The following is a 20071-nucleotide window of genomic DNA, read 5'->3' as shown; positions in this document are numbered from 1 at the left end:
GTTACTGTTTTAATTTGTTTTGTGAGCACATATATCTGGCATGTTTTCATTATAGGGATAAATTCTGCTGCTTATTCTCTTTTCTCTCATAATTTTTATGAGATTTGACCCTTTTCCTTATTCTTATAAAAAATTTTCCCTGATTTTTTTTAATGAGGCAGAGTTTGGGAACATTTATGTAACTTCACAAAGATCCATATCTGTGATTTTTGTATAATCTTCAAAACTGTGGTGGGATTGCCTGTCCCTATCCCTTTCCCCTCCTTTGATGGATCCTCTCTTTTCCTCATTGTGTGGCCCTGACCTGGAAGCCCCGGTGGGTCAGTTTGGGAAGTTGCTAATTGCTAGCCTGCTCCAGCCCTCAGGCTGTCTTGCCTCCGCCCCATGCACCCACTCAACCTTGGAGAGTGGGAACCTTCCCAGATCAGCTGCTACCTCCAGTTGGCCCATTTTGCTTCCCAGTGAGTACTTGTTGGCTCTTCTGTGGTCTCCTGTTCTCGGATCGAGCAGGTGCCATTCTGTTGCTTCCTTCTTCCTTCACACAGACCCTGGTGCGGTGCAGAGTGTATAGCTGTTGGTGGTTCCCCGCGTGCCTGTATTTTAGGGCTCACGTGGGTATCTGGCCATCTGATTTTGGAGTAAGTGCTGTCTGTGGCATGGGTTCTGCTCTCTAATTACTGTCTGCTCTCTGTGGGATTCAGAGAGATGGAAGAGCTGCTTCCCCTGCCACCACCACCTGCCGGGAAGCTATTTAGTGATTTTAAGAGTTAGTTCCCAAAAAACTATATGAACGAAGCTAGTGTAAAAGCAAGGATACAGTGATGTGGAAACCTTCATCATTGGGATTAACTTATTTGCAAAGCAGGCTTTCTTTTGCAGTTATTAGTAGTCTCATTTAAAATTCATGATGGGCCTGGCCAGTTTTGCTCAGTGGATAGAGCATTTGCCTGTGGACTAAAGGGTCCCGGGTTCGATTCTGATCAAGGGCACATGACTGGGTTGTGGGCTCAACCCCTAGTAGGGGGCGTGCAAGAGGTAGCCAATCAATGATTCTCATCATTGATGTTTCTATTTCTCTCTTCCTCTCCCTTCCTCTCTGAAATCAATAAAAATATATTTAATATTCATGATAGCATACATTCTGATACCCTTGTAACTAATTCAGTGGTTCTCAACCTTCCTAATGTCGCAACCCTTTAGTACAGTTCCTCATGTTGTGGTGACCCCCAACCATAAAATTATTTTCATTGCTACTTCATAACTGTAATTTTGCTACTGTTATGAACCGCAATGTAAATATCTGATATGCAGGATGTATTTTCATTGTTACGAATTGAACATAATTAAAGCATAGTGATTAATCACAAAAACAATATGTATTATATATGTTTTCCGGTGGTCTTAGGTGACCCCTGTGAAAGGGTCGTTCGACCCCCAAAGGGGTCGCGACCCACAGGTTGAGAACTGCTGAACTAATAACTGGGCTATCCTTTGGTTTGTGTGCTACAACTAGATTTTATGTTTGAGGAATTATTACATAAACTATTTTTTTTAATCAGCTGAGTTTTTTTGTTTTGTTTGGATTTTATTGTCCAAAAGATGGGAAGAGCTAGTGTGTAACTAATGCTATTTTGAGTAAGGCATAAAATTTATCATCAAAATTAAGAAAAATCTGATTAAATTTTCTACCAGAAGAATCCTTTTGAAGGTTTTATTTTATTTATTTTTGGTTAATCCTCACCTGAGGATATTTTTTTTTTTCCATTGATTTTTCAGAGAGAGTGGAAGGGAGGGTGAGAGATGGAGAGAAACATCAATGTGAGAGCTACATTAACTAGTTGCCTCCCACACGTGCCCCAACTGGGGCCAGGGATTGAGCCTGCAACCCAGGTATGTGCCCTTGACTGGAATGATTCCTCGACCCTTCAGTCCACTGGCCGATGCTCTAACCACTGAGTAACCAGCTAGGGCTTTGGAAGGTTTTAAACTATTGCCATACACACTCCCTGGTGCTTTGAAACTTGAGAATACTATCTTAGTTGCTCTTTCAGTCATCTTATTTAACATCTTGTTTTCGCATGATTGGCGAGTCTGGTTGAGAGAAGTTCAGGACTGAAACAGCACAAGTGTTGAAGGTCATAATCGAGGTTCATTGCCAGAGCTGTTGGAGAGAGCTTTTACAGACCTTAGTTCTAGCCTTCTCTTTTATGACCACAGTTTAAAGTAAATTATAGGTGCCTAGAAGCAAAGCAATAAAAAATGTAGCCATTTTTTAAACTTCTTTCAGATAAAAGCTGTAAGTTAATTTTTTTCATTTCCTAAAAAGCTTCCAATCTTGACATTCTCTGGGCATATGTACAAAAAAGTCAGAATACAAACAGTAAAACTGAACAAAGCCAACCAAACGAAACTCCCTGGTCATAAACCCCTCGCTCCCACTTCATCACTGTAATCAAGTCCATGTTGAAAGGAACAGATGAGGCTAACACTGAGCTTAAATTATTAAACAATTTTTAAAAATCAACTGGAGCCCTAGCTGGTTTGGCTCAGTGGATAGAGCATCAGCCTGTGGACTGAAGGGTCCCAGGTTCGATTCTGGTCAAGGGCACATGCCCAGGTTGCGGGCTCAATCCCCAGTAGGGGGCGTGCAGGAGGAGGCTGATCAATGATTCTCTCTCATTGATGTTTCTGTCTCTCCCTCTCCCTCTCTGAAATCAATAAAAACATTTTTTTTTAAATCAACTGGAACAACAAATTCATAGAAACGACCCTTCACCACTTTTCTGTTGGCCAAAACTCTCATTTCAGGTTTAAGTCTAAAAAGATTGTTACCTAATCTTAGAAGGTCTCATATTGACGAGAGGGGAAAAGTCCTTCCAAGTTAACCTAGACCAACATATTTGAACTCTTTCTCTTTTTAATTTTTTTAAATGACTATTATGATGTTAACAGACAAACTGAATATTTTTCTTGAGGATTAAAAACAAAACAAGCGTAACTGACTTTTAGTGTATTGCTGATAATTTTTAAAGTATACGTGGAACCATATTGCTTTCTAATGAGACACCACTGAATAAACATCGATTACCTCTAGATGGCGTTCAGGAAGTGGCTTACATTCACTCAAACCAGAATGTGATTGGATCAAGCAAAGCTGAGAATCACATGAGCCGATGGGCAGCACGTGATGTATTTGAACTGAAGCAGTTTTCCCAGCTTCCTGCTAACATAGCTGTTTGCACGTCTAAGGTAAGAAGCATATAGCATAATGTCATCTTCAGTTTTTATCTCATTTTCACAGAAGTTAATAAGATCTTCACTAAGCAACCCCTCAAAAGTAGCTACTAAGATTATAAGTGACATACAAATAAGTGTAAAAAACAGAACATTACTTGGGGCACTGGAGTCACTGAAGATGTTTTATAGTAAAAGACAAATCAATATCTAAATGTCTAAAATTATTGAGCTACTTAATCGTTTCCCTCAATAAAAGTTTGCCAATCAATGAGGAATCTGAGGGAATCATGCAGTTAAATCAGAACCCAAACCAAATTTCCTCCAAAATTTTTCATCTAAAATGAAGACATGCAAAAACTAGGTTCATATAGAATTTATTTTTTTTAGTAAAAGGATTTTTATAATGTTAAAGGTAATAAAAAAACTGTCTGTGGGGTCTTCTCACTTAAAATTGATATTATATAGAAATAAAGTTTTATATAAATGTGAAATTTATTTACAGATAGTAACTTTCATCAAAGGTTTAAAAAAATATTTTCTTCTTTTTGGCTTATTATCCTTTATTAATTCCTAAGAACTAAGTGTCTGAGGAGTAGTTTTTCTACCACTTTATGTGTAGGAGTTAAAAATGCATATTTTGTAAACCAGTGGTTTGTTTCAAGTTAGCATTACTTTTAAGAATGAAAGGGGTAATGCCTCTGAACTGCCAAGGGAACTTCATTTATTTGTACCTCATCGGGCTCCTAAAATAATTTGGATTGTCTTAATGATAAAATCAGAATAGAAAGTGAAACTTGGGACCAAGGGAAATATAACTTAAATTGGAAGTTCAAGAGTGGGAGAAAGTTAGGATGTAGAAATATAGGACATAATGGTCTTACCCAGATATTTTTTTAAGAACAAATTTAATTGCGTTGCCTGGTAGACAGAACAAAGCAAGTAAGCAATTTATTTAGTGTGTTCTCTACTCGTGCACTTGATCATGTGTGTGGGCAGTTTGGGCGGTCACAGTGACTGAGTGCCAGGCTGGCATTAATGTCTGGAGGCCAGGGTGCTAAATGGCTGTGGTGGGAGGGGGACGTCCCACTTGCCAACAATTGATTTGCCCAAAATGCCATAACACCCTGCTGAGCAACACTGAGCTAAATGTTGTCCTTAACGGCGGAAAAACACTAGCTCTTCTGAAGAGGAGAATAGCTTTTCCCAGCATTTCATATAAAGGAAACTTGTCGCCGGGATTTTAAATGAAGACCACTGAGTGGCCCAGTGAACAGTCAGTTGTCTTACAATACCTTTCGGTAAATGTAATAGCAGACTTTGAAACGCGGCGCTTTTAGTATTTTAATGTAATCAAAAGGCCCAATGTCAAAATACAATTCATGAGAACATTCTTTCATGACCCAAGTATGCTGCTTTTTTATATTGTCACTTGATCTAGAAATATATTGTCTCTCAACCAACACTGTAGACAGCATTTCTGCAGTCTGACTGCCTTGTAGAAGCTATCTGGGGAAGATAGGCAGAAGTATGCTGGGTTTGCCAGGCATTTGTTTTATTAGAATGAAGAGCATATTGGTATCTTTTAAATAGACAGCCAATTTTTTATTATCTTTAAAAAAGAAAAAAACATTCCCTTTCCTAAACAAACAAATTTTAATGAGAAAAGGGTAAGATAGCTGGCAAACCTCTGTAATAGCTGTTAATAAAATAACTGGATATTAGTTACTAGTTTATTTAAATGTTTTTCAGAGAAGAAATTTACAGGCATATAATTTCTCCCAAAATGTACCTGAGAAGCAACCCCTTAGATATGGAAGCAAGAAAACCTCCCTTTGGAACCTTCTCAAGAAAAGTTGCAAAAATGAAAATGCTTCAAATATACTTTGCCTTTAGTGGCAGGAAATTTCTTTATCTTTGTATTAGCAATACCAGTAGTTTTCAAGCTTTCTCGGCACCAACATTCTTGAGGTAAACGGCACAACCTCATCAGAAACCTTGTGTCTTCACAGTGGTACTTATGATGAGGGATATTTCTTACCAGGAAACAAATTGGAGTATTTATCCCCTAGGATTTCTCATATGCCCTTTGAGACCATGTATCTCCCCCTTGACATGTAGACCAATTTAGTACATCTTTTTCAGGGAATAGGAAAAAAATGTGTGGTTTCATGACTAAATCATGGTTGGTGTAAAATATTCAGGCAAGTTTTAAAGCCAGTAAGCAGGGAGTCCAATCTCATGCCACCAGGGCTAGCAGGCAAGAACTGTCTGTTCAACATGCTCATTTCAGTGGCTGGCTTCTGTACATCAAAACTTGATACAGTGAAATTCCAACAGAACAAGATTAAATTCATCAGGTTTGACCTATACCAGTGATGGCGAACCTTTTGAGCTCAGCGTGTTAGCATTTTGAAAAACCCTAACTTAACTCTGGTGCCGTGTCACATATAGAAATTTTTTGATCTTTGCAACCATAGTAAAACAAAGACTTATATTTTTGATATTTATTTTATATATTTAAATGCCATTTAACAAAGAAAAAAATCAACCAAAAAAATGAGTTCGCATGTCACCTCTGACACACGTGTTATAGGTTCACCATCACTGACCTATACCATTTAATACATCAGGTTATTAATATAGCTGTACTTTTAACATCTTGAAAGTTATATTACCTATATACAAAAATACTCAGGGACAACATTATAAAGTTACCATTAAAAAAGAAAGATCTTACTTGATATTTGATAATCAGAATTGTTAAAATAGTGATCATATATATTTGTGATGTTTTTAGTTTCTCACCAATGTCAAAACTAAAGCTACAGTATTTTTGACATAAAATATAACCCCTGAGACATACCTCGTGTTTTTCTCATTTTAGTTTAATTGAAAATAAGTAAGTAAATAAATATAATGAGTCTCATCTCCAATCTAATGAGCTGTGCAGCCTCCCAGAGGCAGGAGGAGTTTGGTGGTTATCACTAGCCTGTACATGGACTCCACTCGGAATGTCAGAGTCTGAATTCTGCTCTCCCTCATAACCTGGTGTGGCCAGGAGGAAGTTACTTACCTTCTCTGTGCCTCAATTTCCTGGTGTTTAAAATACAAACAATTATACTTCTTACCGCCAAAGGTTTTTATGAAAACTAAATGAAGTAATATCTGTAAATGCTCTGAACAGTGCCTGACACGACATAGCACTCAATAAATAATAAGTACAGTAAAACCTTGAGATAATGGACTAATTAATTCGGGCGAGGGGGAGTCCGTCAAAGCTGAAAATCCGTTATATAATAAAGTAGGTTTTCTGAATTCCTATCTTTAAAAATGACAAGTTAATTTACCTGTTTTTACTTACACAGACATGTTTGTGTAATTAAAATTAAGTATGTATGAAAAGTTTAATTCCACTGGAAAGTTTTCTATATCTATTACAGTAACTTTACATTTCTACTGAGTAGGTCTAGTAAATGTGTGAATTCATCAGTTACCTTGAAGTAAACACATACACCGGCTGGGGCGTGGCTTAGCTGCAGAAACACACCCCATGACAACAGAACCAATTCTCACATTTTCATCATTCCCCAACATTGCTTACCAGCGGTGACTCTTGGCTTTAAGTATCTTGGCCATAGTTGTAGATATGTAATATTTATTTATGTTGGCAAAATTACTACAGTGTTTTTTCCAACATATGGCCTATTCGCTTAAAATTTGTTAAAAATAACAGTGAATTAATAGCAAAAAACATAGCCTCTTAATTTAATTTTGAGAAAATCCTGGTTAAAAGCTCTTTAAAATCAAGAGGTTGTTAATGTTCATGTATGACATACAAGCCAGAAATTTTGTCCATTAAATCCGAAGTCCGTTAAATTGAGGTCCACAAAATCGAGGGTTTACTCTTGTTAGTACTACCACTGGGTAAGACTGCTGTCCCCTTTTAACTCCCCTGGAGGCGTTGATCCCTGAGGGAACCACAGGAATAATCCATAAATAGTTATAAGCAACTACATTTACCTATAAATAAAAGGTTGGGTGGTACTAGGAAATCTAGGGCTTTGGACTCCCTTAAGAAAACCACAAGAATGTTTGCCATGGCCAGTGTGGCTCCGTTGGTTGGAGCATTGTCCCCATACACTAAAAGGTGGTGGGTTCAATGCCTGTCAGGGCACATACCCAGGCTGTGGGTTCAGCCCCCGGTCCATTCATGTTTCTCTCTCTCTCCCCTCTCCCCTCTAAAATCAATTTAAAAAAAAGACTAACAAACAAAACTTAATAATGTTCATGGTAGAATATTTTTCCAAAATGTTATATGTGACTATTAAGTTTTTGCTTATGGAAATAGAAAGCCACTAAGTACTTTATAATTTATATTGATTTATTTTATGAGAGTCTATATTCGAATTAAAGTTATTAGTAATTTTTCTCTTTAAAGCTGATAGATTTATTTTCTCTTTAGATTCATCAGTTGATGGGCTGCTTCTTAATTGCTGACAGACATTCAAATGAGGGAGGCATCACTGCCAGCAGACTACTTCTGCAATATCTTTACACATAATAATCTTGGTCCTCCTCATTATAATTCTTCTGGAAACTAAATACTACTTCAGTCATGTCAGGGAGATAGAATGAAGGTAGTGTTGTTTTTCTCTTTACTAAAATATTTGTAAAGACATTTTAAGATACTACTGTTTCACATAGATGAGATGTTGATGACATTTCAAAGCCACACCACAGAATTTCTATCTAAGAAAAAAATGTTTACATTCAGTGACTTCACCATATCTGGTTAGTATTACTTCAGCACCTTCAATGAGTAAATCTTTGAAACATTGGTTAGAGACATGTATCTCACTCACTGAAAGGTTTTGCAACTTGTAGTATGGTGGTTGGGTGGCAATAGTGAATTTGCAGTTTTGAAAAAAATGGAAAAAGAGCTATGGGAAGAAAAGAATAAACTAAGGTGAAGGGAAGTGAAGCAAGGTGAAGACAAAAGAGACTCCGCCATATTGTTAGAGAGATTTGCAAGCCTCTTGCTTCTGAAGACTCCCCAAGTCCCAGACCTTCCACCTACAGGACAGTATCTTTCATCTGGGGCTTGCGTGCATCAAGAATCTTTTGATTACTGAGAATTCTTCTGGGCGCTTCATGTCTGTCACCAAAGTTTTATTAGAGACCTTTACATGTGTTTGAAAAGATTGTGTGTGTGTGTGTGTGTGTGTGTGTGTGCGCGTGCGCGTGCGCGCACGCTCACGTGTGGGCATGAGTGTGAGGTCTGTGTGTGCACGTGTGTCTGCAGCCAGTGCAGAGGTGTTGCCTCACTGTTTGTGTGACGGCAGTACACGACTGACAGGGATCACAACATGCAAGAATTTCACTTTCCAAGGAATACTATGTTGAGTCTAAGTGAAAGCCTTTAACTAAATTGCACAGAAATAGACCAAATGGAAAACTGACAAAGAGGTCATGTTTACCATAAGCCTAGATAAAACTCTGGTCTTTCAGAGGTTCTCAGTCCTTTTGATATAATTGTTGATAACCAAAATGACAAAAGCTAGGAACCTGCTTTCAAACTCAACTTTATATTAAGAAAAGGCCTAATATACTATCTTTTTCATCTATCTTTTGGTTTCTTATAGTTCATACTTTTATAAATAATTTCCATTCATAGAACACGCTTTATAGATGTCTTGAATGAAAACCTACCTCTCCTAAAATCTAATTACACCTTGGTTATACAGTAATACAAACAATATAAAATAACTCATTTTGCATTAAAATGTATTTGGATATTTTAAGAACCATTTCTGGGCAGCTTTTTTTAAAATGAGATGTCTGATAACAAGAGGGAAAACCTTTATAATTTAGGGTTAAGCTTCAAACCCCCCCAAAAATATTTTAAGTATTTGAAGGAACTGATAATACCTTTATTAGAGTTACTTCATTCTTTTAATATATGGAAGTATGTCACACAACGTAGCTATACCTGTTTGTGATGTGGTGCCTCATTTTTTTTTTCAATCAACTGCATGTTTTCAACTTAAGTTTACTTAAAGTTTTCTGAAAAGAAATGTACAAAGACAGCATTCAATTAAGGATTAATCACTATGGCAACTGCGATGTGGTGCCTGAAAGGGGGAGGATGTATTCTCCCCTCAGTTTCCTGCCAGCTGTCATAGTCAACCTCTGCTGCCTGACTCCAAGCCAAAATATAGACTGTGACCAACTCTAAGAAACTATATCTGTATTTTTATAAATTGGTACAAGTATCAGACTATAAAAGAAGACTTAATCCCCTGAATTGGATGACAGACACTTGGCATTCTCGCCAGTATTTGACAGAGAAATAACGGGTCGCTTTGTAGTAAAACCTGGATTAATAGTAAACCCTTCTTTATGTTATTGCAGTGTGGTGTAAAGGAGAGAACTAAGCACGCTTGTCAGCCTGGGGGCGCGGGTGGCGTGGGGGAGAGCGCCTTTCATACAGCCAGTGCAGGTTTAAGCACTGTTCGGAGTACTGTAAATACAAAATACTGTGTTAGTGAGAACCTCTCTCTCTTGTATTTGTATTAGCTTGCGTTTTGTAGATGACTTAAAGACAGGATTTCTATGAGCTGTGGTGGATTTGATTGCAGTGTGTTTATACAGCTCTCGGAGTCAGCGAGGAGGGATGGACTGTTTACAACGAGCAGGCTTTGGGGAGATACAGCATTCCATTACCGTATTTTTCAGGATAGTGGATGGCATGATGGCTTAAAGTAATTGTTCACAAATGACTGCTTTATGGAGTAGTCCAGTAAGTAAGGTTTACGGTTTCAGCATGTAATGGAATTAACTCTTACTGGGTGGGATTTTTTATGGTTTTATCATTTTCCTTTCTATAGCTAAATGTGGATTTTATGTGTTTGTATCAGAAAGTCATTCTTTCAAGTAATTTTAGTAAAGATCAAGGTTTTTTAAATTGTGGGTGTATAGAGAGGGTGGGGGAAAAGTAGGTTTACAGTTGTTCGTATGGAAAATGATACAAGAATTAATAAGTAATAATACAAAAATAAAGTCTGTTTTGCACACTTGCAACTGTAAACCCACTTTTGCCCCACTCTGTATGTACAAACTTATGTGACTAGAGTTGGCTTAAAAAATGGCTCTTGTGTTTCTATCTTTAAGACTAGGGTTAATTCAGAAAGATGGTTTATCATTTGTGAAGAGCACTTGTTACCTCGTCAGAGGAAGGAAAATCCAGTGTTAACGATAAACATGTACACCTATCCCCTCCTAGCTGGTGGCATGAGAAGCTGCGGCATCCTTCCTCACAGTGATGCTACCAGAATTCGTGAAGTAGTGTGACTGATGTGTTCATAACACATTCAACTCTTTTAAAGAAAAGCATTAAAAGGACTCATAATAAAACACATTTTATTATTGTAATTATGATTATTATTTATCAGCAGAGGTGATGAGTGGAATTCCCTCTGTTATTCTCTACAATGACCTGTTATTACTTTTGTTTTTAATAGTATCAATAGTAGAGTATGTTAGAATACTATAAAAGATATCTAGCCCAGTCCTCTAGATATCATTTTATAGATGTAGGACCTGCCTTGATTTGTCATGAAGAATACTGTAGGAAACCATAGTCTTTGAAAGGAATCATACACTAATTTGGCAATGGACTGGACTGACAAAAATAGTCTTTGCTTATTAGGAAATAGTTTGATTCTAACTCTTGTAGCTGTTCATCTTTCCAGTTGCATAGAAGATAGACATGGCCTCTGAACAGTTTCTCTGTTTAGAATAGCCGGAAGATTCTAAAGAGTCAAAAAATACTATTTCTTCAAATAATGCCTTCTAAGTAACAATAAAAAAGCTTAGAGATATAAGGCCTCATTGAACTCTGATGGGCTCCACCTGGTGACTTAAAGCACACTAAGCACTTAGCCCTTTTCAGATTGTATTTCTCCCTCTTTGAAGACCAAGGTGTCAGTTGGACCTGGACACTTAACGGAAACACCTATGCCTCTGTCATCTGGAAACACTGCCTCTGCACATAGGAGTTCAGAATTTTTATAGGACGAATAAAGCAAAATTATAAGGTTAGGGAATCATAGTATTTTAGAATGTGTAGGATTCCTGGAGACTAATGCAACATCTTATTTTACTGATTTTTAAAAATAAGAGGGTAAGTGGCTTCTGTTAGGCTCCACCGTGGCGGTTACCTTAAATCCCTAGAGTATCGATCCCTTATTTACTCTAGATACTATTTTGTTTGGGAGGTTTTACTTTTGTTTTTTTATTCCATTTTACTTTTCCAATATGACAAATCAGTCTAGTTTTTCAAGATAACTTGCCTCTGAAGAATTACCTTCACTTTAACAATTAAACACACAAACAAAAAATCAGGTGTAGAGACCGTTAAACCTCAGAGGGAAGGCAGGGGAGGGTGGGAGGGGTGGGTAAGAGATTAACTAAAGGACTTATATGCGTGCATATAAGCATAACCAATGGACACAGACAGTAGGGGGCTGGGAGCGGCCAGAGAGAGGTCAGTGGCGGGGGATGGGGGGGGAACATATGTAATACTTTCAACAATAAGAAATTTAAATTTTTTTTAAAATCAGGTGTACTGAGTGCATCCTTTCCTTTAAAAAAATACTTTAGGTAATTAAAACTCTATCTGTGGGGACATCTGTAATACTTTCAACAATAAAGATACATTTTTAAAAAGCTCTATCTGAACTCAAGAGATACAGCAAGGCTGCTGGCAGTATCTACTCCGCCAAAGACATTTTGGCAAAGCATGATGATTTTACCTTTTCCTCTTTACTTGTGCATTTTCTCTCCAGGAATAGCCTTACTTTTCTAATCTCCCAAATCTCCAGTCCTCCTCTGCCTGTCAGGACCTCCCTCAGGTGTGGCATCTCTTCCACAAAGCCTGCCCCGGAGCTGGAAGTAAGCTATCTTTACTCTTACAGGTGTTCTGTTCACCCAAGAGTACTTTAAGTGGCCTGTTATTCTAAAGTACTAGAGGCCTGGTGCATGAAATTCGTTGGGGGGGGGGGGGGGGGAGGTGGCTTTCCCTCAGCCCAGCCTGCACCTACTCCAATCGGGGACCACTTTCACAATCTGGGACTGCTGGCTCCTAACCACTCACCTGCCTGATTGCCCTTAACCCCTCTGCCTGCCTGATCACCCCTAACTGCCTTTGCCTGCCTACCTGGTCGCCCCTAATTGCCTCTGCCTGCCTGCCTGATCGCCCCTAACTGCCCTCCCCTGCCAGCCTGATTGAGCCTCCAACTGCTCTCCCCTGCCGGCCTGATCTCTCCCCCAACTGCCCTCCCCTGCCAGCCTGATCTCACCCCTAACTGCTCTCCCCTGCTCACCTGATCACCCCTAACTGCCTCTGCCTGCCTGATCACCCCTAACTGACCTTCACTGCTGGCCTGATCTTGCTCCCAACTGCCCTCCCCTGCAGGCCAGATCTCGCCCCCAACTGCCCTCCTCTGCTGGCTAATTTGGTTCTGATTGGTCAGTTTCTATGCCAGTCAGCATCAAAATCTCCGCCTCCTAGGCAGCCATTGGCTCCTCACAGTTGACCCAGATTTGGTTCTGATTGGTCAGTTTCTATGCCAGTCAGTGTCAAAAGCTCCGCCTCCTAGGCAGCCATTGGCTCCTCACAGTTGACGCAGCTTTGGTTCTGATTGGTCAGTTTCTATGCCAGTCAGCATCCAAAGCTCTGCCTCCTAGGCAGCCATTAGCTCCTCACAGTTGACCCAGATTTGGTTCTGACTGGTCAGTTTCTATGCCAGTCAGCATCAGAAGCTCCACCTCCTAGGCAGCTATTGTCTTCTTACAATCACCCAGATTTGCCTATCAATGGGGCCTGATCAAAAAGGCGAGGCTGATCAGCAACCCAGGTGGAGGCCTGGAGAGAAAGAGAGGCAAGTTCTGATCAACAGCTGCCACAGAGGCTACGGATCAGACCCTGCCTCTCTCTCTCTGCAGGTCTCTCTCCAGGCCTGATCCGCAACCCCCTAGGCAGTTAGTGCTGGGTCAGGGCACCAACAGCGCAGCAGTCAGTGCTGGGTCGCCATGGCAACCCAGCACTGACTTCTGGTCTGGTCGAGCCTTTGGTCATAATCAGTTGTTACGACCCTGGCTCTTTATTATATAGACTAGAGGCCTGGTGCCTGAAATTCGTGCACTCCGGGGGCAGGAGGTATGTCCCTCAGCCCGGCCTGTGCCCTCGATTGATCACCACAAAGAGGTGTAGGCCCAGCCCACCCAGCCAGGGCTCTGTGATGGATCACCCCCGCAGAAGGAGGCCCTACCCACCCACCGCAGACTGCCGGCTGGTGGCCTGGGCCTTCCTCTGCAGGGCAATCATGAGGCGATGGCCAAGCCCCCAACCAATTGCATCGCACCCGCCTTGACTGGCCTGGCATCAGTGGGTGTCATAGCGTGGTCGTCCGGAAGGTTGTCCAGACAATCATTCTGCTGTTCAGTCATTTGGTCGATTTGCATATTACACTTTTATTATTATAGATGATTCCCAAGTTTTTATTATAATTCTTTAAGAACACATTTTCCCTTCTTTTCTAATAAACTCTGAACTTTGAAAGAGCAAGCTATAGCTTTAAATCACTTTTGATGACCCCAGAGACCTAAAATAGTGTCTTGCATACTGATACTTTTAAAATACATTTATAGGTTTTTGGTTGTTTTTAGGGTAAAATGGACCTCATAACTATATTCTGAGAATTTTTAAGTGGTTTAAACTATCTTTTCCAGGAATAACTTTCATAGTTTTCCTGGAAATTCTCTGGGATAACTTGACATTGTTCAGGTCTACACTGAACCAATATATTTATCAGCAGGGCAAACAGCCCCTCTTATCTGAATAAGAAGTGCTGTCAGGTTTGCCTGGCATTCATGTCTTCGACACATTTACTCAGTCTGCACTCCAGCCAGATCATCTGTCTGCTCTTCATCCCAGGTGAATCCAAGTCAAGTTCCACTTCCTCCATGAAGCCTTAGTCTTCAGAGATCACTCTATTCCAGACTCTTCTGTACCAGTCATCACTGTCGACACGGTGGCACTACATTCAGTCCATACCCCGTGTGCTTGCTCTCTCTTCAGGCTGCTGAAGGACCAGGCCATGGAGTACATGTCTATAAACACCACCACCTGGCAGTAGGCCGCACAAAATAGGAGGTCAGCAAATGTTTATTGTTGGTAATTCCCACACAGGGGTCGCCCTGGGCAGATCCCCACAGCCATTTTCACTACAAGAAGGGCAAAGGCACTGGTGTGCCCCAGGGAGAGTGCACTGGGTTCTCAGGCCTGAGGGCCTTTCAGGTGGGGATTCAGGGAAGGTCCTAGGGAGGATCTCAGTAGAATATGCATCAGCTTTCCAGGTGTGACCTTTCAGGGTCATGGCCTCACTGATTGGCTGACACCACGGCAGGAGGTCATTAGTCAAGGCAGCTAGTCTTGAGGTCAGCTGTGATATCGCTTGTCTGGTTTTACTGCTTTCCTGGTCCTAAAACACAACTGAGGCCTAGATGTATTTGATGCAGGTCAGAACCTCATTGTCATGGGGGCTTCATGCTTAAGAGCTATTTGCCAGTCCTTTATTCATTCCCCCTCTAAGGGGGTCTAACCTGCGTGACTAGCAAGATACCAGGGGAGGAAAGGTGAGAGGAGGGTCCGAACTGCATGGCCAGCGATCTGAAAGGCCAGGGGGTCTACACCACATGGCCAGCAATATGCTGGGGGAGAAAAGGTCGCCCTTGAAGTGAGGTCCTTGTGTTCCCAGCTTTGCCTGTTGCTAGGCACCCGGGCCTTTTCACCCTGGTGACCTTCTGTACCTGGCCCATTGTCCTTGCTCTACTCCGGTCTGTCGAACTGCCTGCCACAAAATTGTGGTTATTTATTTGTGTATTTAATAGATACATTCTTTAAAATGAACTTACGGAGTATGTGGCTTCAAGGAAAACAACAGACAGTACTTGTTGCCAGTGATAAAATTCATGCTTTCAAGTGAAAATTAAAACATTGAAAAACTTAGTTTGCCACCATAACCCTCCCCATAGAGTTTTGTGAGGCAGTTGATGTTGTTAACAATTAATACGATTTTACAGTGTTGCATAATTGAATGTCAACATTTTGAAGATCTGCATAACTCAGTTCATCAGTATTTTTCAAATGACGAGTGAATGCTACAAAATTATGTGTGTGTGTGTGTGTGTGTGTGTGAAATTCCATTAAGATATACCAATGAATTTTAATTTTAACAATATAAAAGATGTACTGATGTCAATGTAAGAAACATCTAAACCTATAAGAATATTTTTTTAATTTATATGAGACAAACTCATGACAATTGCCACAAAGCAAAATCTCACCAGATTGGGAAAATGCTCCAGAGAATAGCAGTTGTGCACCTTATTTTATACATTACAATTAAAGGAGGAGGAATAAGGAAGTCCATTGGTGATAGATCAGGAGGTGGGAGAAAGCAAAGTAGGGAAATCTCTGGGATTGTATAATAAAGTAAAATAATAGACACATACTTTTGCATTGGCGGGTATAGGCTAGATAGTTAATAGTCAGCAATTAACGTGATAACAGTAACAGTGGGGATTTGTGGTCTCTGTGCAATGGTTGTGCTCCCAGGGGTCCAGAGAAGGGGAAATGGCTTTGATATGCCAAAAGTAAGTTATTGTAGATGAAAAAAAAGACCACAGACAGGCTCAGTTAAGGTGAAGATTGCCCTTTGTTAGGGGAAAATACCACCCTGTGACATGGCTACCCGCCATGACTCGCTTTTAGTTAGGAAGTTTTCACTTCAGACCATCCCATGTCTCTTAAGTTTGTGAGGCTCCCCTGAGCTTGTCAGATTTAGCATCTAACCCCTTTTTATAGTTTCATATCTTACATGGAATTAACCTAGAGTTTTGATATAGTATCAGAAAGGAATTGTCTGAGAAGGCTATTAAAATATTCTGATGGCTTCTACATATCTGTACGAGACTGGTTTTCCTCATATGCTCCAAACAAAACAACATTGTAGCCACAGATTGAATGCAGAAGTAGATATGAGAATCCAGCTGTCTTTTATTTAGACAGAGGCTTGCAAAAAGTAAAACGTAGCTACTCTTTTCTCTCATTTTTTGTTTGCTTTGGATAATACGAAATTTCTTGTTGTTATTAAAAAGTTACTTAGGCCCTGGCTGGGTGGCTCAGTTAGTTGGAGCATTGTCCCTACCAAAAGGTTGTGGGTTCAGTTCCCATTCAGGGCACATATTAGGTTGGGGTTTGAGCCCTAGTTGGTGTGTATATGGTCAGCAACTAACTAATGTTTCCTACATCGATGTGGGGTTTTTTTTTTTCTCTCTCTCTCCCTTCCTCTCTCTTTAAAATCAAGTTAACATGTAATTTACTTTTTTTAAAACTCATTTAAGAGAGAAAGGAAGGGAGAAGGGAAGAGAGAGAGAAGCATCAATGTAAGAGCAAAACATGGATCGGCTGCCTGCTGCATGCCCCCTACCAGGGACTGAGCCTGCAACCCAGGCATGTGGCCTGACTGGATATTGAACCAGCAACCTATCGGTGCATGGGACGCCACCCAACCAACTGAACCACACGGCCAGGGCTTGACCTGTTTTTTAATGAATTAATAAAGATTTTAAATGTTTAATAGCTGTAACCCACATAAACGAGAGTACGTTGGAGTCCTCAATAATCTTTAAAGTATATGGTGTTCTAATATCTGAAGGACCAGAGTTTTTCCACCCCAAATGGGCCTTTTGGGTTGTTGATTTTAAGCTGGTTATTAAGAAACAAAAGACTCAGAACCTTTGACCCTCCCCCTTCCTGTCTAAAGGTAATTCAGATAGAAAAACCTGCTTCAGGAAGGGAACCTTCTTAGCACATTCACCTTGGCCTATTTGAATCAAGTGTGGCAGATGTAAGGATTGGAGCAAAGCCTTCTCTGCCCCATTCTTTCTGGGTGGCCCGGCAAGAATTTTTTTTGCCTCATGCTTGTTCTTTCCTCTCTACCTGTGAATTGTCTACTTCCCTTTTGCAATCCCAGACCCTTGCCCAGCTTCTCCTTTGTCAAAATGGCATATAAACAAACCTTAACTGCCCAGTGAGTCTTTGGGTCTCATATCTTATGGTACCCCCAAATGTACCATATCCATAAAATAAATTTTAGTCAAGTTCTCCTGTTTATCTCTCTCTGTTCATTTATTAGTTTAGCTAGAAGAAATTAGAAGGTGGGAGGAAAGTTTTGGGGTTTTCTTGCACCCCACAGACCAAAAGGTTTCAGAACTGCTATTTCAGATCATGCGATCTTTCTCTGTGAATGTTTACTTCCTCTCCTGTGTGACTCAAGAAAGCATCCTATCTAATAAAAGCCTAGGTGGCGTTGCGTGACATTGTCACAAGATGGCTGCCACAAGATGGTCACCACAAGATGGCCGGCAGGGGAGGGCAGTTGGGGGCGAGATCAGGCCTGTAGGAGAGGGTAGTTGGGGGCGATCGGGCCGGCTGGAGAGGGCAATTGGGGGCAATCGGGCCTACAGGGGAGGGCAGTTGAGGGCGATTGGGCCTGTAGGAGAGGGCATTTGGGGGTGATCGGGCCTGCAGGGGAGGGCAGTTGGGGGCGATCGGGCCGGCAGGGGAGCGGTTAGGGGGTGATCAGGCTGGCAGGCAGAAGTGGTTAGGGGGAATCAGGCAGGCAGACAGGCGAGCAGTTAGAAGCCAGCAGTCCCAGATTGTGAGAGAGATGTCCGACTGCCGGTTTAGGCCCGATACGAGCCTAAACCGGCAGTCGAACATCCCCCAGGGGGTCCCAAATTGGAGAGGGTGCAGGCCAGGCTGAGGGACACCCCCTGCCCATGCACGAATTTCATGCACCGGGCCTCTAGTATCAGAATAAGAAGAGTGAAATAATGTGGTTATAGGGAATCATTCAGAGTTGTAAGTGCTTTATTATTGATTATTAGTAATTATTGTTACTAATAATAATCTATATTCTATCTCACAGCTATTTGCAATATCTCAGTGTCATTTGTGGCATGTTGCTTGAAATGTTCTCCCCTAGCCGCTGGAGAACCATTGGTAGCCTAGTGACCAAGTCAGCCTACACTTACTCTGTCTGGGGCCATGGAGGAGGGGAATGGGGAGCTAGGCTCCTCGTGGGAAGTGCCAGCCACTGGGAAGGCAAGCAGGTGCGGGTGCTGCCAAGAAAGGCTTTTTAACTTTTTTCCCATCAGCACCACCCTTCTGTGATCTTGTCATATAACAAGTATTATCCTATATAATAAAAGGCTAATATGCAAATAGACCAAACGGTGGAACAACAGAACAATTGAACAACTGGTCGCTATGACATGCGCTGATCACCAGGGGGCATGATCAGAACATGGTGGGCGTTGGCCATGGCAGAATGGTGTAGTCTACTCAAACTTTTTAAACAGGGGGCCAGTTCACTGTCCCTCAGACCGTTGGAGGGCTGGACTAAAGTTTAAAAAAAAACTATGAACAAATTCCTATGCACAGAGCGGCGGCAAAAACACCCGGCGGGCGAGATAAATGTTTTTGGCGGGCCACATGTGGCCCGCAGGCCGTAGTTTGAGGACCCCTGGCACTGTAGCAGGTGAGCAGGGTCGCCAGACCAAGGCGGAGCGCCGGTCGCTGTCATCGGGGCGAGCCTCTGGGGGTTACTGAAAATTCTTTGCTCCCATGCACCACGGTCCAGCCCGGTGCTCGCACTGCTGCCGGCACCGGCCCTGGCCCCGCTCGCACCCACAGCCAGCGCCAGAGCCACCACTCGCACCCACTGCCAGTGCCCGGTGCTGGTCCCAGTCACTTGGGGCCATCAGTGGGTGTGAGCGGTGGCTGCTGGTCCTGATCGCCCCTGAGGGCTTCTCCACCTCCCCCTGCTCCTGAGGGGCGATCAGGCCAGCAGCTGCCGCTTGCACCCCCTGTCAGCGCCCGCCCCAATCGCTCCATGCCATGAGCGGGGTCGGAGCCATCAGCGTGTAGGAGCAGTGGTGGCAGGAGCGGGGCTGCTGGCAGACAGGGGACCGGGGGCTGCAGCGGGAGGGGCCAGGCAGGGACGCGGAGGATGGGCCGAGACCCACTCCTGTGCCTACTGCAGCCTCGAGGCCCACAGTTCCTTTCAAGGTGCACAAATTCATGCACTGGGCCCCTAGTGTGATATAAGACCTTCAAAGAGTCTTTAGAGAAAAGTTTACAGTAATAAAACTCAATACAAAGATTGGAGTTGAGATCAGGGCTATAAGATGCTAAGGACCTGCCCATTACCACTTAGTGGAGATTCTTCACAGACTGCTAGAATTGTGACTTAAAAATGGAAGAGACAAGTGGGAGTCCAGGTCAAATCCCCTACCCTCCGGATCCCGATGGGCTCAAAGAGAGAAAACCTCCCCCAAGGTTTACAGTAAGTGTCTGGGTAAGGCCTCGCCCCAGTCCTCAGACAGCTCCGGTCCTTCTCTCGCCTTTGTAGGAATATTAGAGGGATTTTTCTCCCTGGCCTCCTGCCCGTGGAGGACTGGGGGTATTAGTGAACCCTCCCCGTTGCTCATCTGCGGGCTTTGGTGAAGGCAACTGACACTGCCTCACCTGGCTCTTTCCCACGGGTTGACCACTGGTCATGAATGGCAGTGCCTACAGGTTAGGTCCCAAGGAGATGGGGCTCACACATTTCTATTTGCAGTGTGTGTCCTTCCCACGGCTGTCACTTCGGTCTGCCTTTTAAATAGGGAAACTTCTTGGATGATGAGAAATGGACTGTCGTGG

General features: G+C 42.0%; 1 protein-coding gene across 2 annotated transcripts in view; it reads left to right on the top strand.

Moving 5' to 3' along the window:
- ERCC6L2 (ERCC excision repair 6 like 2) overlaps positions 1 to 20071 on the top strand; it is a 114749-nt gene that overhangs the window by 77105 nt on the left and 17573 nt on the right. Inside the window, exons 17-18 of one of the 2 annotated variants that reach the window (XR_011469270.1) lie at positions 3095 to 3249; positions 7700 to 7874. Coding sequence is in view for 1 of the 2 variants with exons in the window: in XM_070400815.1 (XP_070256916.1) it covers positions 3095 to 3249 (155 nt within the window). In the remaining variant the exon portion in view is untranslated. The remainder of the gene's footprint in view (positions 1 to 3094; positions 3250 to 7699; positions 7875 to 20071) is intronic. The other variant, XM_070400815.1, reaches the window with a different exon arrangement.

This window comes from Myotis yumanensis, unplaced genomic scaffold (genome assembly GCF_028538775.1).
Source record: "Myotis yumanensis isolate MYYU_CA2020_CCGP unplaced genomic scaffold, mMyoYum1.0.hap1 SCAF_21, whole genome shotgun sequence".
Lineage (NCBI taxonomy): Eukaryota > Metazoa > Chordata > Mammalia > Chiroptera > Vespertilionidae > Myotis > Myotis yumanensis.
The sequence above is the reverse complement of the archived record's forward strand: the minus strand, read 5'-3'. Positions and strand labels throughout refer to the sequence as shown.